The sequence below is a fragment of the Chiloscyllium punctatum genome, chromosome 26 (assembly GCF_047496795.1).
Source record: "Chiloscyllium punctatum isolate Juve2018m chromosome 26, sChiPun1.3, whole genome shotgun sequence".
Lineage (NCBI taxonomy): Eukaryota > Metazoa > Chordata > Chondrichthyes > Orectolobiformes > Hemiscylliidae > Chiloscyllium > Chiloscyllium punctatum.
Window position 1 is genome coordinate 25,982,392 of NC_092764.1, and position 16,385 is coordinate 25,998,776.

Here is a 16,385-nt window from a genome sequence, read left to right on the forward strand (position 1 = left end):
ACCACTCCATCTACCTTTTGTTCTGTGATACCCTCATCCTCTAATCTTCCTTGGATCATCCTTTCTGTTCTACTTGGACGTTTTCACTTCTCCCTGCAGTTTAAATATTGTCACATTTCCAACTCGCTCTTCAGTTCTAAAGCGGAATCATGTTGACCTTGAAATGTTAATTGTTTCTCTCTCCTCAGATGCTGTCAGACCTGCAGAGTTTCTCCAACACTTTCTGTTTTGGTTCTGTGGCACTTTATATCCTCTCTTAGCTTCCAGCCTAAACAAAGAGGTGAAAAGTTACAGGGACATGCTGATGTTATTTATCATTGAATAAAATATTACAGTATTTACCTCCATCATCCATATCATGGTGTATCAGATTTGAAGTGTTTGCTACAACAGTGATATTTCCAACATTAAAACTAACTCTAGAAAAGGCATTGATGGCATTCCCTCTCACCAAAAAAGTACCTGCAGATAGATGGAAAACAAAGTTGATATCAATATAATTAGAATCAATAGATCAACATTGACAGATGTTTCTAGATTTCACTTGCCTCATGATGGTGAATGCTCTGTTGAATAGGTGTCCTCACGAAGGAAAGACATTCAATCAAAATCACTTCCATGATAACACATTAAAGATAAAGGCCCTGAATCTTTTGCAAATTAGAATCATAGAATCCCTACAGTGCAGAAAGAAGCCATTCAGCCCATTGAGTCTGTACTGACCTTCTGAAAAGCATCTCATTCAGACCCAGTACTCTATCCTATCCCTGTAACTCCACATTAACCCCATGGCTAATGCTCTTAGTCTGCACAGCAACACTTTATACTGCTTTTTGTAAAAAATGCACATGGCAATAAATAAAGAAAATCCCTTGACAAAACAGACAATTTAGCACAGTCAATCCACCTAATATGAAGGGTTCCTCCTCCAGGAGTCAGGTGGTAACGGTTTGGCGGTGGAGGAGGTCCAGGACCTGCATGTCCTCAGCAAAGTGGGAGGGGGAGATGAAGTGTTCAGCCACAGGGCAGTGGGGTTGGTTGGTGCGGATGTCCCAGAGATGTTCTCTGAAACGATCTGCAAGTAGGCGTCCTATCTCCCCGATGTAGAGGAGACCACATCGGGTGCAACGGATGCAGTAGATGACATTGGTAGAGGTATAGGTAAGTTTCTGATGGATGTGGAAGAATCCCTTGGAGCCTTGGACAGAGGTGAGGGGAGTCGTGTGGGTGCAGGTTTTGCACTTCCTGCAAAGGCTTTCTATAGGTATGTTAGGAATAAAAGAATGACTAGGGAAGGAATAGGTCCAATCAAGGATAGTAATGGGAAGTTGCATGTGGAGGCTGAAGAGATTGGGGAGGCGCTGAATGAATACTTTTCGTCAGTATTCACTCAGGAACAGGACATTGTTGTCGATATGAATACTGAGGCACAAATAAGTAGAATGGATGGCTTTGAGATATGTAGAGAAGAGGTGTTGGAAATTCTGGCAAGGGTGAAAATAGATAAGTCCCCTGGGCCTGATGGCATTTATCCTAGGATTCTCTGGGAAGCAAGGGAGGAGATTGCAGAGCCATTGGCCTTGATTTTTGTGTCCTCTTTGTCAACAGGAGTAGTGCCAGAGGACTGGAGGCTAGCAAACGTGGTTCCCTTGTTCAAGAAGGGGAGTAGGGATAATCCTAGTAACTATAGGCCAGTGAGTCTCACTTCTGTTGTGGGCAAAGTCTTAGAGAGAATTGTAAGGGATAGGATTTATGCACATCTGGATAAGAATGATGTGATCAAGGATAGTCAGCATGGTTTTGTGAAGGGCAGGTCGTGCCTCACAAACCTTATTGAATTCTTTGAGAAGGTGACTAAGGAGGTAGATGAGGGGAAAGCGGTAGATGTGGTATATATGGATTTTAGTAAGGCGTTTGATAAGGTCCCCCATGGTAGGCTACTGCAGAAAATACAGAGATATGGCATAGCGGGTGAGTTGGAGGTTTGGATTAGGAATTGGCTCTCTGGAAGAAGACAGAGGGTAGTAGTTGATGGCAAAGGTTCATCTTGGAGTGCCGTCACTAGCGGTGTTCCGCAAGGATCTGTTTTGGGACCATTGCTGTTTGTCATTTTTATAAATGACCTGGAGGAAGGGTTAGAAGGTTGGGTGAGCAAGTTTGCGGATGATACGAAAGTCGGAGGAGTTGTAGACAGTGAGGAAGGATATGGCAGGTTACAGCGGGATATAGAGAAGCTGCAGAGCTGGGCAGAAAGGTGGCAAATGGAGTTCAATGTAGCTAAGTGTGAAGTGATTCACTTTGGTAAGAGTAATAAAAAGATGGATTACTGGGCTAATGGTAGACTACTTGGTAGTGTGGAAGAGCAGAGGGATCTTGGTGTCCATGTACACAGATCTCTGAAAGTTGCCACCCAGGTAAATAGTGCAGTGAAGAAGGCATATGGCGTACTGGCTTTTATTGGTAGAGGAATTGAGTTCCGGAGTCCTGAGGTCATGCTGCAGTTGTATAAGACTCTGGTGCGGCCGCATCTGGAATATTGTGTGCAGTTTTGGTCGCCATACTATAGGAAGGATGTGGAGGCACTGGAACGGGTGCAGAGGAAGTTTACCAGGATGTTGCCTGGTATGGTAGGAAAATCCTATGAGGAAAGGCTGAGGCACTTGGGGTTGTTTTCATTGGAGAAAAGAAGGTTTAGGGGTGATTTGATAGAGGTGTACAAGATGATTAGGGGGTTAGATAGGGTTGACAGTGAGAACCTTTTTCCACGTATGGAGTCAGCTATTACAAGGGGGCATAGCTTTAAATTAAGGGGGGGTAGATATAGGACTGATGTTAGGGGTAGGTTCTTCACTCAGCGAGTCGTAAGTTCATGGAATGCCCTGCCAGTAGCAGTAGTGGACTCTCCCTCTTTATGGGTATTTAAGCAGGCATTGGATAGGTATATGGAGGATAGTGGGTTAGTGTAGGTTAGGTGGGCTTTGATCGGCGCAACATCGAGGGCTGAAGGGCCTGTACTGTGCTGTATTCTTCTATGTTCTATGTTCTAAATCGGCAATTGAAGATCAGACTTATTCATAGGCAGTCTTTTGCTTCATAAACCATTGCTTCATAAACCTTGGGCGGCACGGTGGCAGTGGGCGGCACGGTGGCACAGTGGTTAGCACTGCTGCCTCACAGTGCCAGAGACCCGGGTTCAATTCCCGCCTCAGGCGACTGACTGTGTGGAGTTTGCACGTTCTCCCCGTATCTGCGTGGGTTTCCTCCGGGTGCTCGGTTTCCTCCCACAGTCTAAAGATGTGCAGGTCAGGTGAATTGGCCATGCTAAGTTGCCCGTAGTGTTAGGTAAGGGGTAAATATAGGGGTATGGGTGGGATGCGCTTTGGCGGGTCAGTGTGGACTTGTTGGGCCGAAGGGCCTGCTTCCACACTGTAATGTAATGTAATCTAATCTAATCTAAAAAAACATTCTTGTCAGTTGTCTGTGGCTTTTGGGTGGCATATGATTGATATTGACTAGAAATTTTACTTTCACTGTTCATGTTCAATTAATTACCTCGCACCTTCACCCCATGGAATATTGTGGGCTATTTCTATTTACTTACAAGATAATACATGGCTTGGAAAGGGTGGACACTAGGAAATTGTTTCCGTTAGACGAGGAGACTAGGACCCGTGGACACAGCCTTAGAATTAGAGGGGGTAAATTCAGAACAGAAATGCGGAGACATTTCTTCAGCTAGAGAGTGGCGGGCCTGTGGAATTCTTTGCCGCAGAGTGCAGTGGAGGCCGGGACGCTAAATGTCTTCAAGGCAGAGATTGATAAATTCTTGATGTCACAAGGAATTAAGAGCTACGGGGAGAATGTGGGTAAGTGGAGTTGAAATGCCCATCAGCCATGATTAAATGGCGGAGTGGACTCGATGGGCCAAATGGCCTTACTTCCACTCCTACGTCTTATGGTCTTATAGTGGGGTGTGGACTGGTGGGCCGTGTAGACCTGACAGGGGAGTCGCGGAGGGAATGGTCTTTTCAGAACACAGAGGGGTGGGGAGGGAAATATATCTTTGGTGATGGGGTCTGTTTGGAGGTGGCAGAAGTGGTGGAGGATGATGCGATATATGTGGGGGTTGTTGGGAGGAAGGTGAGAACCTGGGGCTTCTGTCCTTGTTGAGCAGGTCCTAGTGGTCCTTCTGTCCTAGCAGTAGTGCTAACCACTGAGCCACCATGGTGTCCAATTATCTAGGTTTCTTGCAGAGTTCCCAAAGGTGAGTTTATTTGACTAAAATTGGGTGTCTATATTATTTGTCCAGAGTTTCTGCTGGTCCCTCTTCCCTAATGTAGGGTCACAGTTTTGATAAATTGATGGATATAAGTGTACCGTGGTCTTAGTTAACTTTTCCACTTCATATAAATCCTGGTATCTTGATTTCCTGATTCAAGTCAGTCCTCATTTAATGCATAATTATTTGAAAATAACCCAGTAAATGCAGACATTTTGGTAAATATTTTGGAAAAACAGCAAGTGTGTTACCTTCAGAATTCATTGGAATACTGTAAGCCCCAAGGTTTCCATCAGAAATTTCAATGGCTTCAGAAAAGGTTTCATTAGGGCCAATAAATTCAAACTGTAGCTCAATTGGGGCACCACTGAAGACTGAGATGTTAACAGTGAGATCATTTCCTAACTCCAGAACAGCGGAATTTACCGTAGCCTCCAAACCTTTGATTGGCTCTACCAACTGAATCGTAATGTTCTGAGATAATTCGTGAGTTGTCACATTATTCTTAGCGAGAACAGCTAGTTGATGTATGCCTGGTCCTATCTGAAGCTGAGCAGGACTTTCTAAAGTGAAATTCTGAGGAATGCTTCCTCTGAAAACAGTAAACGTATGAAGGACAACAGCTCCTGCTCGTACAACATAGGTCACATCTGTACCTGTATAAAACAGAAAGCTGAGAATGATTATTCTTAATTTTTTTAATCAGACTCATTGAACAAATCTGATTGCAAAAAACAAAATTTATATTATTAACATGTATAAATGTTGTTGATTAACTTTGCAGAATGTCCCTTGTCATTTTGGCAGATCAATAAAAAACATAGTTCTGGGGATTCTGCTGATTTCTGCCAAAGTTTCTACAGTAAATCCAGAGGTCCATTAGAATCACTAAGTTGTGGGATTTATTGGCAGTAGAGACAAAGTAGAATTCATTTACAAACAACTATAAACATTCACTAATTATTCTAGTTGTATCTATGCAATTATTGTTACTGAACCAAATATATTTTCCTTGGGCCAAAAGATTGTTGGGAGAGGCAGAAAATGTGTAGTCATTTCTTGGTCATCAATCATAAAATTCCTGTCAATTATCTTTTCTCAATTGTCCACTTTCATATTCTGTGACTCCCCTGGTGGCATCCCTTTACTTACAAATCACAATTCCATGGTGCTAACATTCTATCTGAACACTTTTCCATACTTCTCTGGCACCTCACTTAAGGAGATAGGCCTATCCAGTCCTTGTCATTGCCCATCTTTCCGATCAGCACTGTCATTTATTTACTGAGATCTGCTCCCTATTCTTCTTCTTTGACCTTTGTAACGTCTCATCAACACAGATGTCATGGATATTTTGGAGGAGTTTATCAGATCTTTACTTGTCAGAGATGTACATTATTTGACATTTATGTGAAACACATATGATCTGTTTCTCATCTGTCCAGGTCTCACAAAGGCAGCTATAGGCTATTTTCCCATTGAGCATTTCTTTCATTATGGCCTACACTGCTTATTTAATGTGAAATGAAAGTGACTTTATATCACAGGATAAACAGACACACAGAAGATGCATATATTCACAACTACACCTGGAAAAAAAAAGTACCTTCTTCAACTTGAAACTGAATCCACAAAGGATCCCCATACAGAACATTGCAGTTATTATCTTCTGATTGATTAACATTACAGCACTTGATTCCAAAACCATTGATAGGTTGTTGGATGGATACAGTTTTCTGTGCCACCACGTGCCAATCGCTAGTTGTACATTCAACATTGACAGTGAAGAGTCCTGGGGTCATGTACCTGTGAGTCACATTGCTAGAAGGCCTTTACAAAACAGCAAAAATAATCCAGTTGAAATCTACAAGTAAAAGTGAGGTGAATCACTTTCTAATGACTAACTTTGATGTAGGTAAATCAATTTTGTCTCTAAGATAAAGATATTTCCGAAGATAAAGGCGTTTGAAATGTATTGCTGCCATTGTGTGGTCATTGGTGATGATTCAAAGTTCATCAAAAAGTTTAAATCTGTCATCTCATTAGTTTGCGTTGTCATAGGATTTTGTATTTCACAAAAATATAAATAATCTTTCATAGAATTTAATTCCAGCATTAAAAAAAGTGACAGATCTATTTTACGAGATATGCTTCTGTACTTTGGAGTCACTGACTGCCAAATAAAGCCTTAGCCATTAAAAACGTCTGCTTCCACTTTTCAATAATACATGCTGCTGGGATTGTTGGCAGTGATACACTTTTAACTATTATAATCTGAACTGTACACACACCAGAATAATTGAATGATTTGACCATTTACTACTACTTGCCATGTAAAATCAGAGAAAATTACATCAATAATATAGGTCTACAGCAGATAGGCAGATAGGATGGATACATAGGACATGAATTTCTGCTTACATTTCACTTAAGTTATAGTGAATTCCAGCAGAAAACAGAATTATATTCTGGGAGAAATTTACCAACTCTCCACATCTCAGGGACACCTCCATTATTCTTTGCAAGCACTGATGCAAAAGAGCTTTTGGAAGATTAACAAGTACTTGAGGCAATGTAGTACAGGTGAAGTGGACATTCAGGAGGCCTTTGGAAATGTGTCCCATCAGGGACTCATGATGAACCAAAGGTCAGGAAAATATGAGTCAGAATTGATTGAGAGAAGGCTACAAAAAGAACAGGTGGGCTTAATGCACATTCCTGAAACACTGTCCCACAATGTTCTTTACTGGCATCATTCTTAGTTTCACATCTATCAACTCATGGGATTCAGAATTTTGAGGCATGCTGTTGACATTGGGACCCACCAAAGTGGGGTGTGTAGCATATAATGTGGAGGACTGAACAAACAAAAGTATTAACAGGTGAACATTGAGTGGATAAATGGCAAATAAGGTTCAAATAATGAAGAACACTTGGATCCAAATTTAGAGCGTTTGGAAAAAGGAAAGTCATGCAAGTCTAGCTTCTTGATTTGTTACGAGTCATTTGCTTGTACAGAATTTAAATGTTGCTGACAAAAATAAGTACTTTTATGGAAACTCTTTTGGTACTGAAAGTCTTTTGAAACATGGACATTCATTAACTTTTAAAAATGGCATTTAATGTTCATATTGCAAAATATTTTACTGGAAATACATGGCGCTACTTCAAAAATCCACACGTTCTTGATTATACAAAGTGTTAAACATATAGAACTGTGAACAGAGTGACTTTTTTGAATTACACACAAAACAACTTCCATTGTTAAATGAAATAATTCTAAATGCTGAAATGGACATGGATAATTTTTTGGCAAAAACAAAGCTTACAAACATGGTATTTAAAATGAAGAACATAGTCCTGAATCATTTATACTATCTTGAATGGATACAGTTCTGTGAACATCAATCATATTCTAAACAACATTATTCCCAAAAATCAAAACCAATATCTACCGTTATCACTCCTTGATCGCAAGATAGCAAGAAGTGATATAGGCAACAAACAGAAACCTAAAATCTGAAACCTGAAAACTACATGTGGTAGTTCAATTTTTTAAGTGGATTAAGGTAGCCATTTGTTCTGAGAGGATGAGAAGTGAATGAAATAGAGACCTGGGAATAATAAATGTTTGTTTTCTTATTAAACCTGAATCTGCAGCATTGAGTGATTGTGTTTCAGTGCAAGACTATTACAACAAAAAACAAAGAGTAACATCTGCTCTATCAATCCAGATGTCATTAATAACATCAGCTGGGATCATAACAATATACACATGAAGGAGAAGGGAACAACTGAACAGCATGGGAAGATGTGATTAGAAAGAGATGAGTCTTGTACAGCGTATAACCGACAGCAGAGATCAATTGGGCTAACTGGGCAGTTTCGATATAGTAGAAGCAATGCAGTATCAGCTCAATCCTCATCAGGTTGACACCACATTTTTAGTTGTAACTTGTGGTCATCCTGGCATATTCTCCTCCATGATTTATCAAACCCGAATTTACTTGGTGGCGTTGGTAGAGTGAATAACATGTTGGGCCTTGAGCTTACAGATTGTGGTGGAATACAATTTTGTTACTGATCTATAGTGTCTCATAGATGCTCATTTTTTAAAAATGTGAGACCTGGTTTGAACCCATCCCAGTTAACATAGAAGCACTGCCCAATAAAATAGAGCATGCCCTCGGAGTAAAGGTGCGACTTTGTTTCCACGAGGACTGTGCAGTGTTCAGTCGTACAGCTACTGTCTTGGACAGGTACATTTGCCACAGGTAAATTATTGAGGCTAAGCGTGGTACTCTCCTTGTATTGAGTTTCTCAGCCTCTGCTGCAGGCTCAATCTGGCAGTTACCCATTTCAGGACTTAGCAAGCTCAGCAACCAATGGTGTAATGCAGTCACTCTTTTTGATGAACATGTGTACATTCTGTAATTTGGCTACACAAGATGCTCCTTCCAAGTGGTGTTCACTTTACATCTCTGCCTAAGTTAAATAAAATAAAATACGTTGGTACCTGTAGATGATTGGTGGTTGGCATTTTGTTGCAAAAAAATTGTAATCAGCCTTTCATTCCATTTGGAAATAACAAAATAAGAATAGAAGTAATCCATTTGGTCCCTCGGGCCTGCTCCAACATTCAATAAGGTCATAGCTGACCTTGTGTTCAAATTCCACATTCCTCTCCTCTTGATAACCTTTGATTCTTTTGCCTAATAGGATTTTTACCAACTTTATCACAAAATATTTTGAGAATGCTGATGAACAACAGGTCATTCATGTCAAGTGTATCACTTCAGGATTTAGGCAGGAAAAATGTTCAAAATAAAAGATGAATAGGAAGTGTGGTCAGTTGTTGGGGTTGTTTGTTAGTAAATCAAAAGATGTGCAAACTCCAGGATACCTATACGTGCACCCATTATTCCTGCTAATCTTATTTTCAAGCATTACTCACAGCAGTGGGTTGTAGGGATCAATCACAAAGCCATCGCCAGTGTTAAGTGCGCAGGTGAGGTTTCCAGAATATGGATGTAGCAACCAGTTTGGAGAGATGGTGACATTTTCTAGGACTGAGTATACGTCATCCACCAGCAAACGGAGACCTAAGTAAAATATTATACAAATTTTAAGTCTCATGAAGTAATTAATGCTATGGAGTACTTTCATTGAGATGGGTTATCAACATGAGAGCATGTCTCACATGTCTTTCAACTTATTTTCAAATGGTCACTCTGTCCATGTTCATAAGGCCATAAGAAATAAGAACAGAATTAGGCCTTTCAGACCATTGAGACTCCTTCGCTGTTCGATTGTAGCTGATCGTTTTCTCAACCCCATTCTCCTGCCCTCGCCCCATGACCTTTCAATAGACCATAAGGTACAGGAGCAGCCCTATGTTGTTGAGGGTTTTCCATTGATTACAGAAGCAAATTTCAAATGTCTTGATTGAAATAGTAGAAAAATGATTTCATGCAAATATCTAAGATTGAGTACACTAGTTTCATTCAGTATGATTTAATGCTGCTAGTGTTTTTTTGAAATTGTTGACGAGAAAATGTGTTGTTGCATCTCCTACCTTCTTTGCAGTGGTAGTCTATGACAAGATAATTGCCTAATCTTGGACAAAGGTTTCCAAAGGTTGCCTGATCGGCTGTAGCTTGGCAAGCCTGTAGCCCATGGCACAGTCCTTAAAGATAAAAGTCGAGGTTATATTTGTTTCCTAAAGAAATAAGATATTCGCCAACTTCCCAAAATGAACGTTATACCAATAAATCCACATTATTGTGCAACTGTTTTGATGTAGAAAACTATTATTCACAGCAGTGGATTATAGAGATCAAGCACAAAGCCATCATCCACACACAATGACGTACTGATAGATTTAACCATGATTTACTCAATGCTGTGAAGTAAACAAAAGTCCTTGTCTCTGTTCAGCATCACTTAGTGACTTGCACTAGACTGTTACTGACACAGCACTCAAGGCTGGTCACTTGACTCTGGTCTCAAATAAGGAATAGCTTTTGAAGCAGAAGATCATGAATGAAGAAAAGTCACTTGCAGAACATAAAACATCAAGGAAGGAAACAGATTACTGTTCTAATTATCTTCTTAGGATATCAGTACTGGGTTGATGTAAAGTATGAACATCCAAAATGTCCATCTATTATTTTAAACAGACAGGAATATAAGGTAAATAAAAAGACTAGGAAAATTTGAGCAATTCTACATATCTTAATCTCTAGACAGTTATCACAGAACAGTTACCTGCTACTTTTTCTTTCACATCAATCCAGCTGCATTCCTGTGACTCAGTTGGAGCTACAATCTCAGAGGAACAGTAAGTGAGAGATTTACGGCCATAAAAGCTACTATCAATTTCAATCACATTGCCAGATGGACACTGTAGTGTGGCATTAAAGTGGTCACAGGCAAATGCTTGGTCAGACTCTGTGATAAAGACAACACAATTTGAGAAAAACAAAATTACCATATAGAAAACAGAAGCATCACGTCATTAATTGTCAGCTCAAACCAGCCTTCTTACTACCTTGTGGTGCTTTCTCAACCACTTCACAATTGTACAACAACTAAAACGCATAAAGCATTTAAAATAAACATTCTGACATTAACTCATCTCAAATTCAAATTCTTCCAACAATTGGGGTAAAGAATCTGAGAATTCCAGGTTTAGTAAGAGTTTCCAATTTCAGGGAGACCCCTTCAGAACCACTAAAGTTTTATGCCACCCTATCTGGCCTTTGAAATGTACTAAATTGCTAACAAATTCTAGAAGATACTCAATGGACATAGCTGCTCTCACTTCAATTCCTCATTTCCAGTTGCAGTACTCAGGAACAGATGTTCACTTGAGGAATCTCACATTGATGCACAGAAACCTCATTTTCATATACCTGCTTCAGTTAAGCTTCCTATCCCAGGCCCCTTTACCAAAATGGTGCATAATAAGCATACAGTGTGAAATGTGCACCTGCTGCCTCTCAAATTAGAGGTTTCAGTGCATGACAAATTGTATGGCATCATTAAATTTCTTGGTCTCGGTGCCTTAAGCAACATGCAGTTAAATACAAAAGGTTGAATAGTAAAAGAGAGCATGTATCAGAAACAAGAGGCTGGATTTTATTGGGGTGAGGGGCTGGGCATGGAATAGATTACTTGACGCCGCCAACCCCAGCACCATCCCTCCCTGACCTAGTAATTGTTCAGCACTTTCCAAGGTGAAATGTGGCTGGCCTGCCATGATAATACACAGGGAGTGGCTTTAATTAATGCAGACTAAGACAGGTCACGGAGCCCTAGAGTATTGCTAATCAATCTGACTGGCTGGCTGGCAGCTGTCTAGTTCCAGCTGTGCTGGAAGGCAGTAGTGGCCATTGCTGGGACTACAGCAGTTCAGAGTAAGAAGTGAAGATGGGGACCAGACTTCAAGGGGATCTTTCATGGACATGGCTGAGAGATGACAATGAACAGGAGGAGTGTGTGGAAAAGCTGAGGCATGGGAGTGAGTTCCTCTAAAGCAGATATCTAGCCCATTCTGTTCAAGCTGTTGGCTGCCTTCCTTGCTTCTGCTTACCCTCCAGACCAAACATTTGCTGAGGAGGGGGGACACTCATTGTTCATTTAAGGGCATTAATGAGCCTAAGGGTAGGTTTTCTTTCTGACATATAGTTGCCCTGCCCTCGCCCCACCCCCCACCCCCGCAGTATGTGGGACAAGATGGGAAGAGGCAAAAAAGCAGCATTCTGACCATATGCTTTATTTTACATGTACCTCCTCTGCTGTCAAATATGCCATCAGGAGGCCATATAATTCACTGCAAGTGGATGCTGGAAGGCTTCCATAAGATATTTGGAGACAAAGTGAGGTTTAGGAACCTCAGAAATAGGAGCAGGAATTTGTTCTCTGAGGTGTGCCCTGCTATTCAATAAGGTGCCACAATGGTTAACACTGCTATCTCACAGCACCAGGGATCCGGGTTCAATTCCAGCCTTGGGCCAATGTCAATGCGGAGTTTGCACATTCTCCTGATATCTACATAGGTTTCCTCTAGATGCACCAATTTCCTCCCACAGCCAAAGATTTGCAGGTTTGGTGGATTGGCCATGCTAAATTGCCCGTAGTGTCTAGGGATGTGCAGGCTAGCCATGGGATATTAAGAGTTACAGGGATAGGGTAGGAGGGTAGGTCTGGGTGGGATGCTCTTCAGAGGGTAAGTGTGGATTTAATGGGTTGAATGGCCTGCTTCCACACTGTAGGGATTCTATGAAGATATGGCTGACCTGTCCCAGGCTTCAACACCTCTTTCATGACAGCTCATCATAGCCCTAACTCCCAGATATCTCAAAAATCTATCTCCTGCCTCTTTTATTCCTTGCAGTGATCCAGCTTTAAGAATTCTCTGGGATGGAGAAGTTCAAATATTCAATAACCTCAGGGAGAAGAAATTCCTTCACACCTCTGTTTTAACTGTGTCCCCTTATTCGGTAACTATGTCTCTTGTTGCCACTACTAGTGGAAACATCTTCTCGCCATCTACCCTGTGAAACCCCTTCAGAACCTTGTATGACACAATATGATCAATAAGTTAAAGACTCCTTGTAAAATTAAAACAAGTACCACAAAAAAAAACTTTGCAGAGAAGGAGCAGAATTTCAACAGAACGATGGAGAGAAGGAAACTAGGAGATAGCTACTAAAGGGATTTCTTGTTTGTGTACAGCACTCTGTTACACTTAACTAGTAATATCATGTCATACCAACTGTGCTATTCTAGAGTCTACATTAACTGCAGTACTGAGGAAATAGAAAATAAATCTTGCTTACTTAATTCACAAATGAAGTAAAACTCTTGGTTGCAGTTGGTTGTACCCATCCAGAAGTGTCCAGAGTTCTTGAGGATGTAAGCACAGGTCACTGCTGAAGAAGACTGATGTTCCGGGGACCAGTTATTATATGTGACGTTGGTACCATCAAGCCAGGCCAGGCCTTTTGTTCAAGAAACGTTTATAGACAAAGTTAATATAAGCTTAACGTGTACATTTATTTTTTAAAATTGCACAGATCTTAATATATTATGCATGATGGTTTGCTGACAATTTTGTCATATATAGCCGCAGGTATAAGTGCTAAAATGGATAGAATCAAGTAGTAAATTATAACTATTCATTTGTACATATGCTGAGATCATTGTTGCCCTTTTTGTTACTGCAAGCATTCCAATTTTCTATGAACAAACACTCAGGAATTCTGCCTTTAATTCCTGAGTCAATGCATGAAAACCAAAAGCGAGTACTCTCCAGGCTGAGACCACCTCAGCCTCCCATGCCATTACTTGCAATTTGACAGCACAGCAGCAAAAACTGAAGAGTAGGCAGGGGTACAGGAAGGTAAATGACCCTGCCAGAATTTCCACTAAAATAGTCAGGTATTAGTAGGAGCAGAAAGGAAAGCAGAGCCAGCAAATCTTTCTAGGTCTGGGTGGGATGCTCTTCAGAGGATCAGTGTGGACTTCATTCGCCAAATGGCCTGCTTCCTGATCACGGGATTCTATCAGGAAGGGATTCTATCAGGAAGAAATTTGACAGCCTTTTTACTGACTTCGAATAGCTGTTTACGTAGCCACAAAAACTCCATGTTGTATTCACTTTCTGCCCTAAGGATTTTGAAATTGACTGAACTAAGATTGACACATAACTCTTCTTCTCTCTCTCCAAAGGTTCTGCCAGACCTACTGAGTTTCTCCAGCACTTTGATTTCATTTCAGATTTCCAGCATCCATGGTATTTTAGATTAGATTAGATTACATTACAGTGTGGAAACAGGCCCTTCGGCCCAACAAGTCCACACCGACCCGCCGAAGCGCAACCCACCCATACCCCTACATTTACCCCTTACCTAACACTATGGGCAATTTAGCATGGCCAATTCACCTGACCTGCACATCTTTGGACTGTGGGAGGAAACTGGAGCACCCGGAGGAGACCCACGCAGACACGGGAAGAACGTGCAAACTCCACACAGTCAGTCGCCTGAGGCAGGAATTGAACCCGGGTCTCTGGCGCTGTGAGGCAGCAGTGCTAACCACTGTGCCATCGTGCCACCCAATGTGCCACTGTGCCGCCCAATGGTATTTTGCTCTTATTTTAATGGAATATTGTTTGCCAGTTAAAATTAGTGCATTTTTCCTAAATGTTAATACATTTTCAACTAATTTTATTCATGTTCAGAAACTATTAAAGTGAATTCGCTGTCAGTGTAACAGATTTCTAAAGATTGTACAGAGTGGTTTGGTTGTTGATGAGTAAACCAACTTTTGGCTCTACTGCTGGAAGATTACAAAGATGCTGCCAAAAAAAAACCCAAACTGAAGTCTATTATTATTTGACCTGAGACTCCCACAGCCAAATATTGAGCAAATTGTTAAGTTAGACTATGTTGGTAAAATTTCTGCTTCTTCATTCCTGCACACACAAGAAACATAAAATGATGGGCAAGTGTTAACAGCATGTGCAAAACCGATGATGCACAACTAATCCATGTCTGTTCCTTCTAGTGCAGGCAGAGCAGTGAGGGAAACTTTCAGTCCAGAGTTTGTTGAATTGCATGCTTGGGAATCCATTGAGACAATTGGCTGAGGGAAAGCAAGCTACCCAATCCTCTAGCAAACAAAAGATTTTATCTAAACTTGGACCCCTTTAGGCTTGGCTTATAATGTTACTGTATCCGGCCTACTGTCATCAAACCTGGTCTGCCTACGTCAACTACTAGCTTTGGTTGGATCCCGTGATCAGACATAATGGAGTCAGCTGGTTTTCCAGCAGCTCATTAACACATGCATTTGCCCATTTTCTATCATTTTTCTGCGGCTACACACTCTGGGAATCCCATTGAAACTGGCCATTATCACCCTGGTTTTGACACAGTCAACCAATGGGTTAGCTGGGACTGGTGGAAAACACATAAGTAAACTTTTCTTCAAAACATCCTGGTAAGGGGAGGCAATAGCTTATCACGAGACTGTTAATCCAGAAACTCAGCTAAACAAATTCTGGAATTAAGAATCTACAGATGACAATGTCGATTATGGGAAAAATTCATCTGGTTCACAAATGTCCTTCAGAGAAGGAAATCTGTCATTTTCACCTGCTCTGGCCCACATGTGATTCCAGATCCACAGTAATGTGGCTAACTCTGAATTGCTCGATGAAATGGTCTAGTAAGCCACTCAGTTGCATCAATCGCTACAAAGTCTTAAAAACGTCATGAGTCTTTTTGTCTTATTGTGGGCTTCTTTCCTTCATGGAATGAGACAGAGGCAGGTATTATGGAAGATGAAAGTGAGTGGCCCAGCTCAACTTGTTGGAGGTGGGAGGTGTCCTGTGTGAGTAACTAGGCAGTGCTGAGTGCTTGCAGAGTTAGATGCGGTGGAGTGGGTGAGAGTGAGTGGGGAAGATGTTGCAGGTAGTTCTGAGAGTGGTCATGCTTGAGACTAGCTGGGAACTGGGTATAGTAGCAGAGGCTGAGTGAGTATGAGTTATCAGGGAGAAGATGATGGCACTTACATTGATAGATTGATGAACATCATTGACCTTTTTACACTGTTGGGCATTTCTCTGAATAACTGAGACCACTTTAACTCAGTTAGCAACCATGGACCAGGCTAGCACGGTCTGGCCCTGTGACCTCTAATGCGAGTTCCTCGTGGACCTCAGGACCTGGCTGGCAAAGTAAGACACCAATTTACAACTGTCCGCCATGTTTGAGGCAAATGTAAGCAACCATGCAGGGCAGCTCCAGACTGACAACGCTAGTCTACATGCACAACAAACTTTTAAAGCTGGACTGGGTGCAAGGGGTGGTGGCGAATTCTAGGATATCCACTGAGTGGTGAGCCATTCCAAGAATAGCGCATGTATGATGGTGTGTAAATGGGATATGAGAGATGCCAAAGCAGCTTGCCTTCATTGCTCAGTGCATTGAGTACAGGAATTGGGACGCCATGTTGCAGCTGTACACAACATTGGTGAGGCCACTTTTCGAATGCTGCATTCAATTCTGGTCTCCCTCCCATTGGAAAGATGTTGTTC

The 16,385-nt window shown here is 41.4% G+C and overlaps 1 protein-coding gene across 1 annotated transcript in view; it reads right to left on the reverse strand.

Moving 5' to 3' along the window:
- LOC140496344 (polycystin-1-like protein 2) overlaps positions 1-16,385 on the reverse strand; it is a 136,392-nt gene that overhangs the window by 110,808 nt on the left and 9,199 nt on the right. The window contains exons 2-8 of the mRNA XM_072595961.1: positions 13,123-13,284; positions 10,547-10,729; positions 9,855-9,965; positions 9,234-9,381; positions 5,886-6,109; positions 4,531-4,935; positions 343-462 (exon numbers count right to left, since the gene is read on the reverse strand). Of these exons, the coding sequence (XP_072452062.1) occupies positions 343-462; positions 4,531-4,935; positions 5,886-6,109; positions 9,234-9,381; positions 9,855-9,965; positions 10,547-10,729; positions 13,123-13,284 (1,353 nt within the window). The remainder of the gene's footprint in view (positions 1-342; positions 463-4,530; positions 4,936-5,885; positions 6,110-9,233; positions 9,382-9,854; positions 9,966-10,546; positions 10,730-13,122; positions 13,285-16,385) is intronic.